The sequence below is a fragment of the Carassius carassius genome, chromosome 8 (assembly GCF_963082965.1).
Source record: "Carassius carassius chromosome 8, fCarCar2.1, whole genome shotgun sequence".
NCBI classification, from domain to species: Eukaryota; Metazoa; Chordata; class Actinopteri; order Cypriniformes; family Cyprinidae; genus Carassius; species Carassius carassius.
This window is the reverse complement of record NC_081762.1, coordinates 8,372,348-8,393,191: the sequence shown is the minus strand read 5'-3', so window position 1 is coordinate 8,393,191 and position 20,844 is coordinate 8,372,348. Positions and strand designations below refer to the sequence as shown.

The following is a 20,844-nucleotide window of genomic DNA, read 5'->3' as shown; positions in this document are numbered from 1 at the left end:
TACATGCAGTGTTTAAGTATTTAGGCATTTTGTGGTGGTCAAATTTAGAGGACAATGGCTACGAAAAATAAAACAATGTCTAAATGGCTATTTGGCTATCCGTTAACATTTTCCAATAGCATGTCAAGCCAAAGTTATGTCCGGCAAAAAAATAATTTCTGAGTTATTACGTTTTGATTACAAAGATTACAAAGACTAACATTATTTTCCCTTTAGAATAGCATGCACTGATGAATCATACACAGTAAAACTAGGAATGTGTATCAATACTGTAAATAGCATTAATTTATGATTCTATGTCGACTTGAAATGACATTCAGCAAAACCTCATGCACACCAAGCGTCTGAATTGCCTAAAATGTCAAAAAATGTCAAAGTAGTGTGCTGCCAGCGTATGAACAAAGAGAAATCCTATCTGGTGTGCCAGCTGCCAAACTTTCTCTAGAGCCTTGTTAAAATAAATACGAATGGAAAAATGAGTGGAAGTGTAGATTAATGACTGAAATCTTTAGCTCCTTTGAAGGTATGTGCGTCAGTGAATGTAAACCTTATTGTTTAAGCTAATTAGCTCACTGTTTTGGTAGCATGTGCTAGCAAGGTGTGTTTGTCAAAGAATCCAAGGCCGTGGAACACTTACAGCTTTCTTTCCCTGTGACCCAGAAGTCTATATCCAATTATGCCTTTATTAGGACAGAAACCAGTAGAGACCATCTTAGAGTATGTAGAAGATAATAGGTCCTATAAAATGGCTAAATTCAATTGGTGTTCACCGCAAGAGTTTGTGTAACATGTTTGACTCAGTAGCTTATTACACTGCCCGATCAAAATCTTAATAGTGTTTATGGTTTTGGCCTGAGTGACTCATTTTCACCTCTTAAACCAAAATCTTTATTAGATTTTTTTCAAAACTGCATAATAAACGGTTGAACAGATGTGTGAAATCAGCAGCTCTGTATGAAAATGGGCCGTATCAGACTAAGTAGGGTGGTCTGTGCTTTTGAAAGCTGTATCGAGGTTGATTTTCATCTGAAATTTTTGGCAAGCATAGCTTGAAATTCAATCACATTTTCATTGTCTGAACAAGAATTTATGCGCAATCCATCAAGCAGAGCTTAATTGTAGATTCAGCGGTCCCCGACCCCATTCTGAGAAGCTGCATGACAGTCTTTGTTGTTTAAATGGCTTGAAAATAGTTATGGGGTTTATGTATTCATATTTCTGATATTGTTGGGCTGGTATAGTACGTCTCTGGGTTTGGCTTTGTGTCTTTGAAATAGGATAACCCATTCAGCAGTGAATTATTTGGAGTATTATTTTTTTTTTAAATATATCAAAATTCGCTTGTGCTCAATCCCCAATGAATAAAAAACAAAACAAAACAAAAAACAGAAGAAATCCAGGTTTTACTCAGTGCTCACAGAGACATCATAATGTTATTGTCTTTGTTTTAGGAACCACATCTTGTTGGAAGTGTCCCATGTTTACTCAGGGTTCACTGAGCTGTCTGCTTTTAAGGCCAAATGTGGTCCAAAAGCTGATTATTTCCCAATTTCTCGACTTGATCTAAAATCAGTGATATTTAGTTAGGCTTTAACACTGACGAACTGAAATAATTCTTGTTGTACAAAGTTTTATGCTGATTTCAATTGATTGTTCAAATGCCCATTCAAGCAACAAAAATGGTTTAGAAAAGGTGGAAGAAAAAATATCATCAATTGTTAATACATATTTGAATCGTATATGGATATATATGCTTTAAAATACACACCTTTATAAAGAGCTCCTGTTCTCTGCCTACACATTAATGTCATCATTCTTTTCTGTACAGTTTCTCCAACCCCCGTTCATGTTGGATAACAGTATGAGACATATGCTGTCTGAGGAAGACTTGTGTCATATTTCTCTCCACACGATGCCCATGCTGCGTCCAGACAAGTAGCTGCTGTTCTCCAACCTGCTTCCTGCACCGATGACTGAATATGAGAAGAAGCAAATGTGATATTAGACAAAACGCATACATGAACAGCCTGTATTGATTTCAGCATATACTGTTACATTATGTGGCTTTCATCCAAGCCTCCTGTTGTGATTGTACAGCCCCATCATTTTAAATGAATTGTGTTATCATCTAATGAATGCTCTTTGTCTTTTACAGCACATTTTATCAGATGAGTAACAGAAATGGGATACAAAGCCACAGTATTTGTCTCAACTTGCACAAGGGTAAAACATGCTAAGCATATTTCTTGATCAAAGTTGTGTGTGTGTGTGTGAATGCAGACCCTCTCACAATGTGTATTTGTAGCTCAAGGACAAAGATTAACATATTTATCATCAGCACAGAAACAGATGTGCAGGACCAACTTAATGCTTTATCTTGAAAATAGAAAAATGCAGAAGTAACATTCTCAATTTTCAGGACATATTAAAAGCTGATAAGAGAGGGCCAACATTTTTTCCAGATGTGAGATGAATAATATGCAGGAAGGAGGGAGAGATCTTGGCCTCTTGTTTTTTTTAGTCTCTTTGACACTGCAGTTGAAGTTCATTCAATTAAAGTGCAGTTCATTTTTTAAAATTAAAAAGATTTGTGAATTTACATTCCGCCCCATTAATAAAAGAAAACTATTTTGACTCCTCCGCTCAGTTTGTAAAGTGAAAAAAGCATTTGCAGTAATGCACTTGCAATGGAAGTCTATACAGCAAGACAGATTAGAAATTAGAAATGAGTTATAAATTGCATTAATATAATAAAAACGTACACATTACTCATTAATTATTTAGAATTTTCCAGGACAAAGATATATATAAAAATAATAATTTCCCCTAGAATTTTGTTACTATTTTTTACAAACTTTTCTGCTATCTGTTCCTAAACAGATGTCCTTTTTCCGCATCATACTGAGCTCTTTGTCTTCAGACATCATTTCTCATATGGCTCCTGTTCTTTTGTCGCTCATTTAACTGACTCTTTGTGGTTTCTCTTTAGCAATAATGACTATTTAAAGCAAAAGTCCTCTAGTGAAGTGCCACTTATTCCTTTTAAACTCCCTAAACTCTTGAGGAGGTCAAACGGTTAAGAGAGGAGCTGATTTACAGTCGGAGGGTCAAAGCTCTGAAAACACACGGTCAGGGTGTGAGCTGCGGAACCAGTCTGCAGTGTGACAGCTGCTTTTACGGTCACAGACCATAAAAAAGAAGAAAGAAGAAAAGAAAGGCCTCTGGAGATGAGCAGGAGGAAGGGAGGAACAATAGTGTGTAGGAGACAGAGACAGACAGAGAGATGGAGAGAGAAAAAAGAGAGAGCTTAAGGGAAGGTAAACGAAGAACCGAGGCTGAAAGAAACGAAGAGAGAGGGAGAAAATGAGATGCTGCCACACAGAATGAGACGGAGACAATGATAGGTAAATAAAACGAAAGAAGGTGTGAAAGAAAAGGTCATGCTGGAATGTACTGTACTTTAGGAGGGTATAAAATACTACCTGAAAAAACTTTTTTCTTTTTTTTTTATCCTATCAATTTTCTGTGACATTTACAAAATTTGCAACTCAAAGTCAAATTTTTTTCTTTTTTTTTTTGGATTTGTCATTTTATAACAATAGTAATATACATTCAAATCTCAGATGAAATGTTTATAATGAAAAAATGGGTTGCAAAATTGATTAAATGAATCTCCAAATTTAGTAGAGGGTAGCTAGATGACAAAATGTTGATTCTTAGTTATTAATAAACATAAAAAAACGTACAAAATATTCCACATAAGTGTAGGAAATATGTCAATTATTAGAGACATGGTTATCATTAAAACTGAAACTAAAATTAAAACCAAAAAACAATAGGCTATTTAATACTGTTTTGAGCTTGAAGCATACAGTCAACACAAAAATGTTTTAAAGACAGGAATGAACTGAATGAGATCTTCTAAAATGGAAGACAATAACAGAAGAGGTGTGCATATGTTTACTGAGCCATCTGCCAAAAGCCCAAGTTTAGGCAGAAAACAAAGGGAAGAGTCACACCTGTGCGTTATCCTCCCGAATCACACAAACATGGTCAAACTGATGCCTCTGACCTCCGACCATTGTGATCTTTTTCCTGTCACCAGTGAAACATAAACCCTGAGAGACAAAATAAAATACTTCAATATGACAATATGTGCTTTCACTCTGCTTGGGAATTATCTTTGTCTTAAATGAGCTCATATAGTTCTGGTCTATGATGCTGAGTGAGCAAAATATACAATAATGTAAGAAACACAGTTAGCAAAAGGAAGGAATACCAATACAACATTGTTTTGTATGCACTAAATAAATACAAGCAGGACAACTGTGTGAATGTCACAGGAAATGACATCACATCTCTGCAAAAAATACAAGGTTGGCGGCAATCGCATTTTCCAAAAATATCATTTATTTTCACATAAGAATCTTCACATTAACTGTTTGTTTTTTTATTTTTTTATCAAAGGTCTCTTTTTTATATAATCCTCTTTATATACATAATATACATTTTACACAATAAATGTACAAAATAAGAATATGAGGAAAAAAATGAAGTCAGAAAATGAATGGTAGTGATCTATTGTTATTTGTATACGAACAAACAACTGCCCGGAATTGAGCTCAGACAGCTCCATCATGTCAGAGTCAGTGTACAGTATGTGCTGCTGTTCATAGTGCTTTAGTGGATTAGTGTTAGAAACGTGTGTCCTCCTCAAATTATACCCCCGGTCCAGTTTCCCCGCACAAACAGTTCCTGGTAGTGTAGTATATGTAGATTAAAACAAAAATCGCAGACTTACATTGTAGTAACAGACTAATATATCAGGCAGGTGAAGTAATCAGCAGATATCTAGCCATTTTGAGATTTATAAGACAAAATTTATAAGGCTTATTTCGAGAATTTTAATTAAATAATAGGTAAAAAAAAATGTTATAAATAAATAATTTGCTATTATTAAATTGCATTACATACTGTGTATATATATTGCAATTTAATGATTTTAAGTGTCTCATTTTCTAACATTAATTTGTGTTTTGCTTTTTTTTTTTTTTTTTTTATAAATCATATTGTTTTTTATTGGACATGGGCAACCCCATATACCCCCATAATTCATATAATTTGGGTAAGTAATATATATAATTAATATCATTAATATTTTGCATTATTTAGTATTGTCCAATTACCGATACAAATCAACAAATCAAAAATTACTTTACATAAGTTGATTTCTCTGATAAAACTCTTTGCCTCCAGTTGTCCATTTGTGATGTGATGTGTGTGCGTGTGTGTGTGTGTGTGTGTGTGTCTGCACTTCTCATTGATTGTGCTTGGCAGTTTAAATGCTGAGGGTACCACCGTCTCGGGACAGACTATCACATCGCCTCTGAATTTCGTCCTCTCTTTCATCTTACATACACAGAAATCCAACGAGTTTCTCCTCTCTCACGTCTCATTCTCATTCATCACACAGTAAACATTTTTGCTCACCATATACAATAATTTGTTCTGCAGCACACCTTATAATTTACAAACTCTTTAAACAATGAATGTACAAAAACAACACAGCATTTGTGAATGGAAGTGTGTCAGTGGGTTTGGTAAACAGTATCAGATGCCCCCGTTTTCCGCTGACAGGGTGCCGGCCCTCAATCTGACATACTCTATTCATTTCCTCAGACGTCCCGTCACAGGAACCAGCACCATTTCAGTGGAAAAGGGGTTTGTGTGTGTTCTGTGCTGCATTTCCAGGTTTAAATCCAGGTACAGCACACAGTCTTGTAAAATCATGAGAAAATCGTGAGAATAAAACCCTCTGAGCTGATGCTACATAAATTATTACGAAAATCAATTATTTCTCTGGATCAACAAAACAGGAGAAAACAATAAATGGTTTGATCGCTCTGCTCCTTCGTGAGAAGCTTTGAGGTCTTTGGCTCATTCTTGGATTGCGTCCCCTCATTATGACACTCGAATAAACGGGTTGTCCATATTTGAAATACGTGCTAATTCAAATCCTTCATTACTGTTTCAGATTGTTCTTATCCAGATTTTGTGTAGTCCGCCGTTAATATTAGGAACAAAAAATGGATAAGGGAATCCCTTTGCATGAAGATTATTTCCAGAAAAATACTGACATCTTGTTTTGTTTCTTCAGAAGTGTTCAAAAGGTCAAAGCCCTTTTTATTCCAGTTACACTTCTCCACCAGCACCAGCGGTGTGAGAGAGCTCCACTTCCTGTACACGTCTCCCAATGGCCAGCACTGGGATGTAATGAGCTACCCCTGTGTGCTTCCATCAACACAGGCTGCTGTCATTATAGTCTTTTGTATGTGTAATTTAGTCCAATATTCATCTCACTGTAAGACCAGCAATAATAAAATGGGGAGTAGAGTTGTGAGAACAGTCCAGGATGCTACTGAAATGGCGGAGTTTGTCCGCATGCTTTTCTGTACTTCAGGAAGAGCCACAACAGGATCATCTGTAACAGCGAAGCAATACATATTTTGTTATTAGTAGTTGTAGATGGTATACAATGATAAGGCCAGAGACCATAATGTATGCATTTTTCATGTTTAGTTTTTCATTTTACTGAAATATATTATATACAGTAATGGCCAAAAATATCTGCACCCTTGGTAAATATAATCAAAGAAGGATTATTAAATTAATCTGCATTGTTAATCCTTTTGATCTTTTATAAAAAAAAAAGACAAAAATCTAACCTTTCATTGGATTATAATAATTTAAAATGGGGAGAAATATCATTATGAAATAAATGTTTTTCTCTAATATACATTGGCCACAATTAACGGTCCCCTTTTATTCAATACTTTTTGAAATCTTCATTTGACAGTTTGACAGCTCTAAATGTTATCCTATAATGCCTGATGAGGTTAGAGAACACCTGACAAGAGATCAGAGACCATTCCTTCATCCAGAATCACTCCAGACCCTTTAGATTCCTAGCTCCATGTTGGTGCTTCTCATTTTCTGTAGGGTTCAGGTCAGAGGACTGAAATGGCTATAACAGAAACTTGGTTTTGAGCTCAGTGACCCATTTTTGTGTAGTTTTTGTGGTTTGTGTTTGGATTATTGTACGGTTGGAAGATCTAAACATGGCCCATTATAAGATTTCTAACAGTCACTTTGTTATTTTTTTATCGGTTGGTATTTGATAGAATCAAAGATGCCATTTGTCTGAACAAGACATCCAGGACCTCCAGCTGAAATATAGGCCAACAACAATTAAAAATACAGCAGTATATTTCATTGTACACATGGGGTACTTTTTATCCCAGTGTACACCAAACACATCTTGAGTGTTTGCTGCTAAAAAGATCATTTTTAGTTTCATCTGACCATAGAAGCCAGTCCCATTTGAAGTTCTGTCGTGTCTGATAACTGAATATGCTGGAGTTTGTTTTTGGATGAGCTAGGAGAATTTTTCTTCAAACCCTCCCAAACAACATGTGGTGATGTAGGTTCTGATTGACAATTTTTTTTTAAGGTTTTCTGACCCCGAGGCTCAACTATTTTCTGCAATTCTCCAGCTGTGGTCTTTTGAGAGTCTTTGGCCATTCAAACTTTCCTCCTAACCGTGCATTAGAACGATATATGCATATGTCCTCTTCCAGGCAGATTCGTAACATTTTATGTCTTAATTATTTCCCTGATGGTGGAAATGGGCATCTTCACTGCTCTAGCTCTTTTCTTAAAGCCACTTTACAAATTTGTGAAGCTCAATTTTCTTTTGCTGCACTTCAGAAATATATACTTTTGTTTTTCTTATTGTGATGGATGATTAGGGGAATTTGGGCTTTGTTTTCCCTCCTATTTATATTTCTGTGAAACAGAAAGCCATGGCTGGATAATTTCATGTTCATAAACATCCTGGAGTAATCAAAATTGTGAACATGAATGGGAATATACTTCAGAGATATTTTACTCATAAGAATTTCTAGGGATGCCAACAATTGAAAAACATTTATTTCATAATGATATTTCCCCCCATTTTAAATTCGTATTATCCAATTAAAGGTTAGATTTTTGTGATTTTTTTTTTTATAAAAGAACAAAAGGATTAACAACACAGATTAATTTTCACAGCCCCCTTTGATCATATTTACCAAGGGTGCAAATATTTTTGGCCATAACTGTATATTTATAATGTTACAAACATTTATATTTTAAATTAATGCTGTTCTTCTTGTTGAAAGTTTTGGCGTGACCATACCTGCTGGTAACCGATTAGACGGTGTGTGAGCTCCTGCCCCTGTGCCCACCTTGGTTCCGCCTCCTGTGCTGACCCTGGCTTCTTGAGAACCTGAATGGAAACAAACACCAGTGAATACACAGATCAACTGAAATCTGCAGTTTTAAGACCTGCCAATTCACCTATACACCACCAGGGTGGCGATACTCACCATCATTGGCAACTACGTCCACTCTCAGTCTCAGACACTCCTGTCCGTGGTGGTGCAGTGGTTTGGCTATAAAGCAAAAAAACGAAGACCATCAGGATTGAGGGAGATAAAAGTATAGAGAGAGGTAAATAAGTAAATGAGTAGCAGACAGGTAAGGCTAATTAGAAAGGAGGTTAATAGTGTTAGACATGTAGTGGCAAATCCACTTCTCTTTAGCAGCCATCTGGACCTGTGACCTGTGTCTGATCTCTTTTATTACAGGGGTGCAACTGTACTCAAATTCTTAAGGCACACACTACCACTAGAGTTCACAGTGTGTCAGAGCTGCAAATCCACTGATTTTAACTGCAACAGTAAAAAACTGGATTTAGCTCTGTTGTATTTTCATTTGACATTGATCTTTCCACACTGTCAAAACAGACCTAATGCATTTTTATCCATGAAACGCTCCACCTTCGACTGCACAATGTTTGCACAATTAGATTTTTTAGCAGTACACTCTCCTAGAAGGGTCTAAATTGGGTTATCGAATTTTGCCATTGTTAATTCTAGACATCCATATTCAAGTCCACATGCTGGCTAGATTGTGCTCCTTGTGTTTCCAACTCCCCACGGATAGCCCATGGAGATGCCAGAAAGACACGTAGCGGTTTTGCTGCCAGTTTAGCAGTCCACAACATGAAATGAAATGTATTCATTACTGTTGTGCTAAAGGAGGGCTCAAATATGACTCACAGACTTAACATTCAGTGCATGGTTTGTGGGGAAATAAATCTATAACGGGTTTTCAGATGTTCAAAAGCATTTCCACCCCTAACCATCCTTCAAAATGATCAACCATAAATGTTACATTCATAGCTTAGGCCTGTACTCACAGATGTAGTAGTAGCTCTCGCCCTGTCGGAACTCTTTTCCCAGAGTAAATGGCGTGAAGCGTTGGAACTTCTCAGAGAACTTCTCGGGCGCGTGTGCGGCAAAAGGGTGGCCACATTCCCAGCGCATCTGGTCGTAGGATTGTGGGCGGCAGGAGTCATAGTCTTCACGTTCCACCATATAGAGCACATAGCGCTCGGCGTCCTGTGATGGCACTTCACCCAGTGGGTAGTGTGGGCAAACGATGTCCAGGTAGTCATTCAGGCGTACCTCAACCGCATAGCTGTCCCGTTGGAACCTGAAAGAATGAGTGATAAATACTTTGTATTAAAATATAGATAATGCAAAATAACAAGACCATGAGACAAGACCAACTAGCACTATAGATCTGCAGAAAATGAGAAAAACTTCAGCAATGTCCATCCCATCTGTGAAAAGAATTCCTCATTCAGAGAACTTTCACGGAACGTCTGACTTGAATGCCAAGCCTGATGCAATCACGTTTTCAATTGCACTTGCATTGATCTACAATACCATCTCAAAGACGACCAGACGGCAAATCACAAAGGGACGATGGCAGGGAAGAAAAGACAAAAAAATTTGAACAATGGAAAGACAGATGAGTATGTTGATCTCTTTGTAGAAGAAATGCACAGACAGATGCATGAATACAGATTATTCTGAACATCGGTTTACTGATTGAACCACACGCTGTCCATAGTCAGAGAACAGGTCAGAGTCGACAGGAACATGGATGTGTTGGCGTGAATGTGCGCAACGTATTGATCTCTTTGCCTTGTGAGAGCAGAGTCTTATTTATGCAAAGACATTAGCAATCTGTCAGGTTGCATCACCAGTTGATGATTATTGACTATCTGCAGAAACACGCTCACCCTCACAAACACAAATGGAGAAATAAATCTGCGCTTCGTAAACACTCCCTTACTCATTACAGATAAACACATGCACTCCAGTTGATGGAGTCATACACACTCTGTCTACGCCACACTTCTCCCTTTCATTTGACACATGGAGGGAGGCGACGGAGACAGTCTGCCTGTCTGCTCCTCTCCACGCCCTACCTCTCGCCAGCATTTGCTTCATTCTTGGTTCTGCTCCTGTAGCTCTTCTGGCAGTATGCTATCTCTGTTTATGTGCTGCCCAATGATAGAAGAATGCCAGAGGTAGAAAGAATACCCTCGCTTATTTATGCATCCATCTATCATCGTATGCCACTTTAGCTTCCATATGTTTGTTTCTGAGCTTGGCTCAGGTTCAGACTTTTTTATTATGAGCTTAATATCAGGCAGGTCTAAGATAAACTATAAAAAACTTTTTGGGTTCCCCGGGCACAAATTTTTGGATGGTGATCAGGTTTGTGCTCTAAAACTGATTTGTTTAAAAATGTAGTCTGAAATTTGCTATTAAAATTAAAGTTTAATTAGTGATCCTTGTTAAGGCTTGCTAGCCCTTAAAGTTGCGATTAAAAGGAGCTAAAAAAGTGAGTGATAATTTCTTTCATTTTGTGATGTACATTCAAAAGGATACTTGGTTCAGTTCAATTGTTGTCACAAGCTTGCAATTGATTGAAAAATAAAACAGGGTTTAAGTGGACTAAATGATTAGAGAATTCCGGCATCACCAGAGAGGAGTTGAGATGTTTTGATTCAAGATTGTAACATGCATTGTTTAATTGTTCACAATGAGATCAATTACATGCATTTACAAAAACAGTTAATAAAAAATAATAATAATTTCATTTCATTTCAATTTCAAAAACTTTCAATTTACCTGGAAAATTACTTATTATAAAGGAGTAAACCAAGAAGCCATTTCTAGAATATCATAAAGACTTGTGGATGGACTCTCTTCACTTGGACTAGTAAGTTATCAACAAAAATGCCCTTGTAGCCATCAAGAAGGCCCTAACAACCACATAGCAACACCTTGGCAACCACCCAGAACACCCTAGCTTTATGGTAGTGGGTCTTGCTCAAGCAATCACCACTCAGATTTTCTTTCGAAAGTGTAATACTCTTGAGAATGGAGTAAAGTATCAGTTGACACTGAAATATTGGAACACAAACCTCTCAAGGGCCTAAATGCTCCTAATGCTCCTAACTTCTGGAGAATTTCAGCTTTCCTCCTTGTCTGCTGGAAACAGCAGTAGCGTTATTTCCCAGAGTGGGTGTTTCTGTCGGTGTGTGACAACATCCACACGTCTGCTCGATGATCAAAGTCTCCAAAGTCTGTCTCGTTCTATTTTTTTCTTGTTTGTTGGTGGGGGGACCCCTTGGTCTTAGGACAGACGATCTGGCTCCAGACCTCTTCTAGTCTTACACACACACATAGCCCTTTAAAGTGGCCTGCTGCTTTCACTCACTGCTTATCCAAACACACACACATAGAGCTACACTTAAAGCCAAACTTAGCACTCCCAGTCACACACTTCAATTCTCTGGAGGCCGTGTACGGGAGTCACACACTGCCGCATCTTTGTTTGATGAATGAAGCAAATATACCTCACCACCAATAATAATTTACTTGTCTCACATTCTTTAACTGCTGTCACCAGATGCTTGGGAGCAGTCATCTGGCACACCAGCACACACACACCCTGTTAAAGCCCTGATTAAAATCTGTTTGTGGTATGGCCCCAATGTGTTCATCAAAAGGGGGACAGGAGGGGGGGCAATTAAAACACAAAGACTGGAATTAAAGTGGTCCCAGAGGGGGGCAATTTTGCTGCTCCCCCCTCAGGGTAGGGTAGGAGAAAGCAGTGGGGGAAGGACCCCGTCTCAATACAGGGGTCAGCGGGTGCTCCCCATGTCAATGTCCTTTCAAACGCTACAGTTACTTTATCAATGCCTTTATTCATACAGTAGTGCCATTTGCTCATTCTTGCATCATTAATCACACATACTGGGCCAGACTTCAAATTGATCATCCATAGATGAACCTAAATCATTTATGCTTTCTGTTTTGTCCTCTGATTTTTAGTTCCAGGCTTCAGATCAGGCTCCATAATGATGTTAAGGTTTAACAAAGGGACAGCTGAAATATTAAAAATGTTCTCGACATCTCAGTTTTAATATTGCAAATGACTATGCTTTATTATTATTATCTATGCTTTATTAGTTTTATATTTTTTAATATTAGTATAATAATTTTAGTAGTACTACTATATTGTCAAAGCAGTGATAAATTGTTAAAATAAAAGATAATACTTAAAACGGAATAAACAAGTAGTAATAACAAAAAAAATATTCCACCCATATATATATATATATATATATATATATATATATATATATATATATAGAAAATATCAAAATAAATTAATATAAAACAAAATTACACCCCATTTTAATCCTTATCTCTTTCATTTGATTAAATAAAAGTGAGAATGAATGAACTCTGTGTTTGGTTTATGAACGTGAAACCTGGCAGATAAAAAGAATATGGGTGCTTGTGAGTCATATCCGTGCTTACCGTAAAATATGAATAGCTGAAGTCTTTCATCCTGAACTCATCTTCCAGTAAATATCAGTGGAACGCTAAGTAGGAAGAATTGACTTAATGCCAAATGGGAGACTTGGTTAATCTCAGGTCTCTTAATCTTTAGTTCAAAGTTTTGTTTTTGTTGTTCTTTTTTAGCCCCTCTAAGTCTGTCTATCAGTTGGTTTCTCCTCCCTCTCCCTCTCTCATTTCAACACTTTATCACTTGCTGGAATGTCGGCGCACAGAGAAAGGGGGGGGGGGGGTGATCAGCGGGGGGTGAGAGGGTGAGGAAATACTCGGAGTCAGCAGTGCAGACACACACTTACACACAGATACAGGGAAGTTGGTTAATACTAGACTAAACTAGAAAACATTCTTCCCACATTCACCTGTTAAAAAGGGAAGATCTGAGGTATTTAAACGCCCACCCACACACAAACACACACACACACACACACACACACACACACACACACACACTCTCCAACAATAGGTCCCTGTCATTTGATCTGTGATCTTTTGTAGCTTTTACCACCTGATACTACAGTCTAAATGGTAATTAATGAAATTCTGCCCCTGCATCTGTTTAAATATCCATCCTTCACTCTCACCCGCACACCTGCGTTCGCTGGTTAAACGACTATGTCATTAGCCCCTGTCATTTTAATTCAGCGCTAATGCAGGCGGCGTTGTTCTGGGTGACTGGTTCGGAATGCAGTTGCGGCAGGATCATCGGGTGCTCTGTGCTCGGGATTACCCAGCATAGGTTGCCGAGGGGCCAGGGGCCTCATTCAGTTTAATGCAAGCAGAAAGAGAGAGAGATGAGGTGCCCATAGCAAGCTCTTTTATTGTTCTGAAACACAGTTGAAGCGTTACAGTGGAGTGGTTTGGTTGGAAATGCAACAAAGGCTGGAGGGAGACAGAAAGAGAGCGATAGAAGGAAAAAGGAGAGGTGGTTCAGCCTGGAAAGGAAGATTTTTGCCTATATTTTCACACACACACACACACACACACACAAAAACTTTTGTGCTGTGCAGGTGTAAGAGAGATAAAGAATGCAAAGAATGGAAAAAAGCGAGGAATCCTTTGATAAACCAGAACGGGCCGCTCTTATGCTTGTCCTCGCCCTGACTCAGACCAGACCCACTCTTTCATCTTTTCTTCAATCCATCCATCTCTGTCCACTCTCTCGGTTCGTCTCTCAGCACTCAATAAGCCTATTTGATCTCCCATTCATTCTCCCGGTAGCCCCGCCCCCAAGGCATTCTGAACCAATCAGAGAGCAGCTCGCTGGAATTCGAGGCTTGTTGGTTAGTGACCTACGCTTGTGGACACTAACTCTGGCCCTCTGCGATTGCCACGGCAACCAAATCCGACCGGTTCCTCCATTTGTGACAATATGCCACACCGGGGTTTTTCAATATATCTTGTTTACATACATCTTATCCCCATCAATCTTTTTCTTTCCCTTCAAAAACCGCTCAATCTTTTGTCCCTCAGCACCATTGATCAAGTTGTCAGATTTGCTTTCTCAAATGACTGAACTCATTCCTCTTTTGTGAAGAAATGGTGGTGTGTGATAAAGATCTGCTCAGAAATGCAATGTTTGTGTCCCTTCATTTTTTATTAAGACAATCTACGCTATGTATAATATCAAGAGCTACATTTTTAAACTCTTAATTCATACAGTGTCTTAAAAGCTGATTTAGGAATTAGCCATCTAATTCTTGTTTGTCCAATCTGTCAAACTAATTACAGACCTGACCGGTCAACTGTACCAACCGGTTCTGCTCAACTCAGATGTCCTTTCAAAGATAAATGAATTACATAAATAACAAACATGAGAGCACTCGGTGTAAAGGGAAATGAGAAGTACACAAGGCGACTCATATCGCTATGAAAATGGCTTCAGTAGTTCCTAGCATTGTTTAGGAAAAAGGCATCCTGCAAGGGGAGTGGCCTCTCGCACGTCCCGTAATAAAATGCGTGCAATGCGTCGTGGGAATAGACCTTTATCTTAAAAACCAGTCCATTCAAGAACAGTACAAACAACGAGAGTGCGGAGACAAAAACACATGGGGTTAAGACTGTGAAAACAAGATCCTAAGACAACAAATACATGCACACAAACTTAACAGCACATCCCTGACAAATATTTAGCGTGTGATTGTAAAGCGCTGTTAAATACCTTTTAAAAGATCGATCTGTGTTCTTAAATATGAGAGGAATGGATTAAACATCAAAGATGTTAAAACTGAGGTGAAGGGGCTGGGGGAGGAATGAAGGAACAATTCTGGGAATTCTGAGGGAGTCGAAGACATGATAAAACAGAAAGATAACTGGATTACTGAAATTGTTATTAACAAATCATATTTGAAACAAAGTGCGATTGAAGCAATGAGTGACAAATGCGAGACGGGTGCATAGGCACGTGTTTATTCCCCTATAGTGAGCCGTAGACAAAATGATCACTTTCGCAAGCCCTTTAACTCGTGAGAATAATAATTTACAGAGTATGCGTGCGTACAAGGAAGTGTGTATCTGAGACTTGTGTAAGATGTGGCCCGCTTGCGTGTGCAAGTGTGTGAGAAAGGTATTGTTTATTGTACGCGCAGGATGTGCAGTTTTCCCGGGAAAACACTTGGCAAGGAAACTCACGCTTGATGAGGGAAAAGACCGTCTCCTCAACCTTTGGCCAGAGTTCACTTTCTCACTCATGTCTGGAAATCGCAAAACGGTAAATCTCTTTACCGACAAATATCACATATTTCACACATTATATAAAGAAAACACTTCAGGCCGATAGGACTGTATGTAAGAGCTTAGATGAACAAGGACTGCTGGAGAAGATTATCATGGGTCAGCAATCGGCAAAAAAGAGCCAAATTCAATTCACAAGACGAAAGATAAAGAGCTGATTACAATCTGGAAAAGGGATGAAGGCAATGAAGAGGTCAATTCTGTGGAATGGGTTTATATAGCTTAAAAATGTCTTAAAGAGATAGTCGTTCTAAATCCATATGACTTCTGTTCATCTTCGGAACACAAATAAAGACTTTTTTTATGGAATATATATGAAGATTTCTGTCCTTCCATTTAGGAAGTCAAATTACTCAACATTCTGAGGCTTCGAAAAGTTCATAAAAAGTAAACATAATTAATCAAGCTGTTTATTTTCAGATCTTTATGTGATGAACAAATTTGATTTAGACTTTTATTCACATATAAACACTGATTGACGAACATACAGAGAATTTATCAAATATGGCACTTGCGTGATCTTAATTTCTGTTTAAAAGATTAATTGAAGTCTTATGAATTCAGAACAACATGAGGCCAATTTTCATTTTTGAGTGAACTAACCCTTTAAATGGAAATGTGTACTAAACCAGATGAAACTCTTTATGGGTGGAATCCTTAGAACTTTGTGAATGACGGCTATTTGAATTCTGCAGATATCACCAGAATTCAGATTCAGGGAATGGATGGAATAGGCATGGAGAAGGTGAAAGGGAGGAGAAAAGGCGAGCGAGACAGGCTCTGGAGGTAATGACTGCCAAACCCAATAAAGAAAGGCAAGGAAAAAAATCTAACACCTCTTTTTCTTCCTTTTTTCACAGAGGGAAAGGAAATAAGGACAGGAACTGAATAAAAGGATGAAAAGCGCTGGCGTGTATGGCTGAGATAAAAGGTAGAGGGAACGAGGGAGAAGCCAGACGGGAGATCGGGAGAGAGGTGGTCTCGAGTGGCGGCCTCCCTATTTGAAGAACACCAGAAAGAGTGACAAGCTACATAGAGTGAATGGCACTTCATCACTCACTCTCTCACTGTCAGCGAACATGCACACACAGATCTGATGAGTTTAATGCTAAGTGACATGTAGACAAAAGCAAAATGGCACTTTATCACCGGTTTCTATCTCCACTTCTCCTCTCCGCACACATTTACAGACACGCACAGTGACAGACACACTGCATGAATGCCACTTCATTTCAGCAGCGAACTCTGGCCTGCGATTGGTCACACTAGCCCCTGGTTTTGTTCCACTGCAGATCTGCTGTGGGAGCGTGCTAATTTGGCTGGAACGTATAACAAAAAAGCACTTAGCTGGCAAAACCCCACAAGCAAAAAAAGCCTTGTTCCATGGAAGAAGAAAAAAACACCAGTGAATGGGACATTTTGGGTAGAAAACCAAAATAGCCCCATGTCTGGCTGAATTAAACCATGTAAAAGGCCTTTTTGCAGGGTGAAACAGTAACACAATGGGGTGATCGCGGACAAGCGGAGAAGAAACAAAAATGTGAGGAGGTCGGAGGGTTTTGGGGTACTGATGGGATAGAGGAAGAGCAAAACGATCAAGGGAAAGAGTTAAAGAAAAAAGAGCAGAGGAGAGGTTGAACTTTGTGCCAGTTAACCATGCAGTACGGGGCACACAGCCAGAGGAAAGGGAGGAGGTTTGGGAAGAACAGGTAGGAAAGAGAGGCCAAAAAAAGAGAAGAAATCTCTATAAGCCTTTGAGTGCAGATAAAATAACAACAGCAACAATTACAGAAAAATTTTAGTATCCATAAGTGATATTAAATGATTAGTTCACCCAGTCATCATTTACTCACTCTCATGTCGTTCCAAAACTTTTTTTCCCCTTATGTGGAACATAAAAGGAGGAATATTAAATAATGGGCAAGCTGCTCTTTGCTGTACAATTACAATAAATGTTTGCTTTCGAAAAGCATAAATAAAAGATAATAAAACTGATTCATATGTGCTATATTCCAAAATTCCTGACTTTCATGTAGTGACAAACCAGATCATAGATTCGGGAAGTATGAGATTTATGATCGAATCTGACAGACAAGTTTTCTGAACTGGATTAAACAATTCATTGAAAAAGTTCCACTTGAATGATTCGTTCATGAATTGGACTTTGTGTGTCTCACGAACTTTCATGAAATGGAAGCTAGGGTGTATATCACCATTTTCAGTGAAGAATTACTCAGTCTGTTCCTCACACAAGACTACCATGTGAGGTCAGAAATCTTGGATTATAGCTCTTTGGAGCTCTTTTATGATATGTTAATGATGCACTACTTATTTTCACTTTCAGGTTTCAACAATATGAGGGTGAATAAATAATTTACTTTTTAATTTTGAGTGAGCTATTACTAGTGGTACCTCCAAATGGTTAAACACGGAGAAAAACACCCTCTACGGGAGTGAAGACTTTAATAGAGGAAGTTTAGTTAATAAATGTATGAGTGAGTCAGTAAATCATAAACAAGGGTTGGATTACAACAGCTCACCAGGACACTCCTTAATCAGCTCACACCTTCCAGTTGATCAGCTATTGACTGTGAGTAACACTACAACACATGTGTTTCAGCAAGCAGCTGCAAGCACATGAAAAACACACACCAACAAATTCAAACATGCACACTTACACGACCAGACTCAGAATCACCTCTCGTGCTGAAATAAAAAATAAATAAATAAAAAAACCAAGCTCAGCTGCAATGGTCTGTCGACCCTGAATTCAACCTTCCCCCAAGACTTATGCACACCCAAACACACACACGCATGCACGCACACACACGCATGCACGCATGCACGCACACACACGCATGCACGCACACACACACACACACACACACACACACACACACACACACACACACACACACACACACACACACATACACACACACACACACACACACACACACAGTCGACCTGTGTATCAGAGAAATCAATGCATATAAATGCAACCTCCTTATACACTTCAGGGACTGTATTTCATTAGTGGAATTATTTAAAAGAAAGAAATGAAAACAGAACTGCAAAAAAAGAAAAAAATATTGCTAAAAGTATTGTGCAAAGAAAGAAAGAAAGAAAGAAAGAAAGAAAGAAAGAAAGAAAGAAAGAGAAGTGCAGGAAAATGCAGAAACGCAGAAAGAAAGAAGTGCAGGAAAAAAGCACCTCCCCAGCCCCTCTAGTATTTCTATGAAAACAGGATTAGACCACAGAGAGAAAGAGAGATATAGAAAGAGGGAAAGATTAAGATATTGAATAAAAATAGCAAGTATGTTGATTACACAGACAATAAAATGATCACTGCTGTTTGGACTTTGACGTACTGTAATCATTACATCTGGAACAAATTCTTATTGTTTTAAGCAGTGTCGATGGGTTAAATGTATGTGTGTGTGTGTGTGTGTGTGCTGTTTAATCAGTTTTCATTTTGTTATCAGTGTTTCTCTGCTAATTCATTCCCATTGTCTTTGGGGACTTGGAAATTTGAACACCAATTGTTCATAGATTACAAAATCTGCTGTGATTGAGAATGATCCTACCTTGTATTTGTTAGGTTTAGCCTTGATACATTTGATTCATTTGAACAAATCAGTTCATTTCAGTGAACTGGTTCAAATTTTTTTTTCTTTATTTTTTCTTATAATTTTATTAAAGTAGACCTATTTTTTGTATTATCAGTCAAAACTATTCTTAGAAGTCCATACACAAATGTAAAAAAAAAGTAGTTAAATACTCCTGTATTTACATGCGCTACAGTTTATGTTTTGCCATATAACATTTCCCACAATGCTCGAAAAAAATAATTGTACCTTGTACCACCTTACATAGCACTAGCACCCCTGAAACAAAGTTCTTCCATTCATCGAGCGATCGGTGAGTCGGTTCAACTGAATCATTATAAAGATCCAGAACTGATTCGTTCTAGTTTGCCTCGTATCGGCAATTTGAGTTTTCTGCTCTGCGCGTTTCAGTAGGAAAAGTTACTCAACATTCAACACTTTCAACACATCCTCGTATTTATTATTACATTTCCTCGTATTTTTCTCTTCAGCACTTTGGTTTTTACCAACATTAATTAACAGCACCACTTGGCAGGACCGCTGTTGGGTTTACTATGGTCACTATGGTCATAACCATAACTTCTACTATTCCTGTTAAGATATGTACGATAACGAGCATGCACACACCCAGCAAACATCACTTCTTCTTAAGAGGCAGATTTGCGCATCACATGTAGGCTACAAATAAAGTGATGGGTAGTAGACAACAGATTATGAAGCAATACGAGTGTCTGAATTATGCAATCTGTTACAGGTAAAGATGTAACAACATCACAACGTCAAAACGCTGCCACAAAGTAAACAAGCACGAGTCTCCTATTCCCACCATGAAATAATAACCGTAAAAAATGCAAAGAAACATTCACACAAAGAGAAAAAAGTTTTAATAATTTACTCCAACTATGAAGAAAGCCATATGATGCTAGAGTGAGTTTGCAAAAACGTAAAAATAGCCTTACTAGCAGAGTTTCAGCGTTAAGTATCCTAAATTCTATTATACTCATCACAATATTTATTTTAATGGAAAATAAAAGAATGGTAAACATATATAATAAATAACAAATAACTGACTTACTTAGGGTTGGTACTATTCCAGAAAACAGTGTGTCTCTCAGCAGAGGCGAGCAAAGGGCAGATACTCGCTGCGATGTATAAAAGCTGCATCAGATCCATTATAGAGTCTCTGTGATTCAATCCAAATGAAGAAATTAACCAGCTATAGGTAACGTTTCTTTTTAAGCCCTGTAGCTCTAAGCTGTTTTGAGTTGCTAATATGCTGTTTGTACTAAGCGCTACAAAGATTGACAATAAATCAAGATTTCCGTGTCTGTTATCTTTCTGGTCAGTACTGAATGAAACTTTCTGCGCGTCGCATTTTGGTTTTGTTGAAAGACCTCCGCACAAGCCACGCCCCAACGCTCCAACATCCAATCAGCACACAGGAGTCCTTCTCCACAACGGTGAAGCAGTCGATCGCCCTCTACAGATGCATTGCAGTTCATACTGAGGTTGGGTGATTGATTTTTAACATATTTTCCGAATAAACTGCGAATAGGAACTATTCTTAGAAATCCAACATGGTTATGGAACATCATATGATTCAAAATAAACATTTTGTGTAGATTCCCTCCCGGCCAGTCAAAGTACAAGTACCAAGTACAAACTGAAGCTTTCGT

The 20,844-nt window shown here is 38.1% G+C and overlaps 1 protein-coding gene across 1 annotated transcript; it reads right to left on the bottom strand.

The window, feature by feature from the left end:
• Positions 1–5,028: 5,028 nt before the first annotated feature.
• LOC132145142 (ephrin-A1-like) lies at positions 5,029–20,518 on the bottom strand. The gene is made up of 5 exons (XM_059555920.1): positions 20,244–20,518; positions 9,302–9,597; positions 8,427–8,492; positions 8,237–8,326; positions 5,029–6,481 (listed from the first exon to the last, which is right to left on the bottom strand). The coding sequence occupies exons 1-5, from the start codon at positions 20,339–20,341 to the stop codon at positions 6,357–6,359; spliced, it is 675 nt and encodes a 224-aa protein (XP_059411903.1). The 5' UTR covers positions 20,342–20,518; the 3' UTR covers positions 5,029–6,356.
• Positions 20,519–20,844: the final 326 nt, after the last annotated feature.

Excerpts from the sequence above, each read along its gene's own strand:
- LOC132145142 (XM_059555920.1), bottom strand. The coding sequence starts at position 20,341 with ATGGATCTGATGCAGCTTTTATACATCGCAGCGAGTATCTGCCCTTTG. Across the intron at positions 9,598-20,243 it reads TGGAATAGTACCAACCCTAA|GTTCCAACGGGACAGCTATG; the intron begins GTAAGTCAGTTA and ends TCATTCTTTCAG. Across the intron at positions 8,493-9,301 it reads CGAGAGCTACTACTACATCT|CCAAACCACTGCACCACCAC; the intron begins GTGAGTACAGGC and ends TTTGCTTTATAG.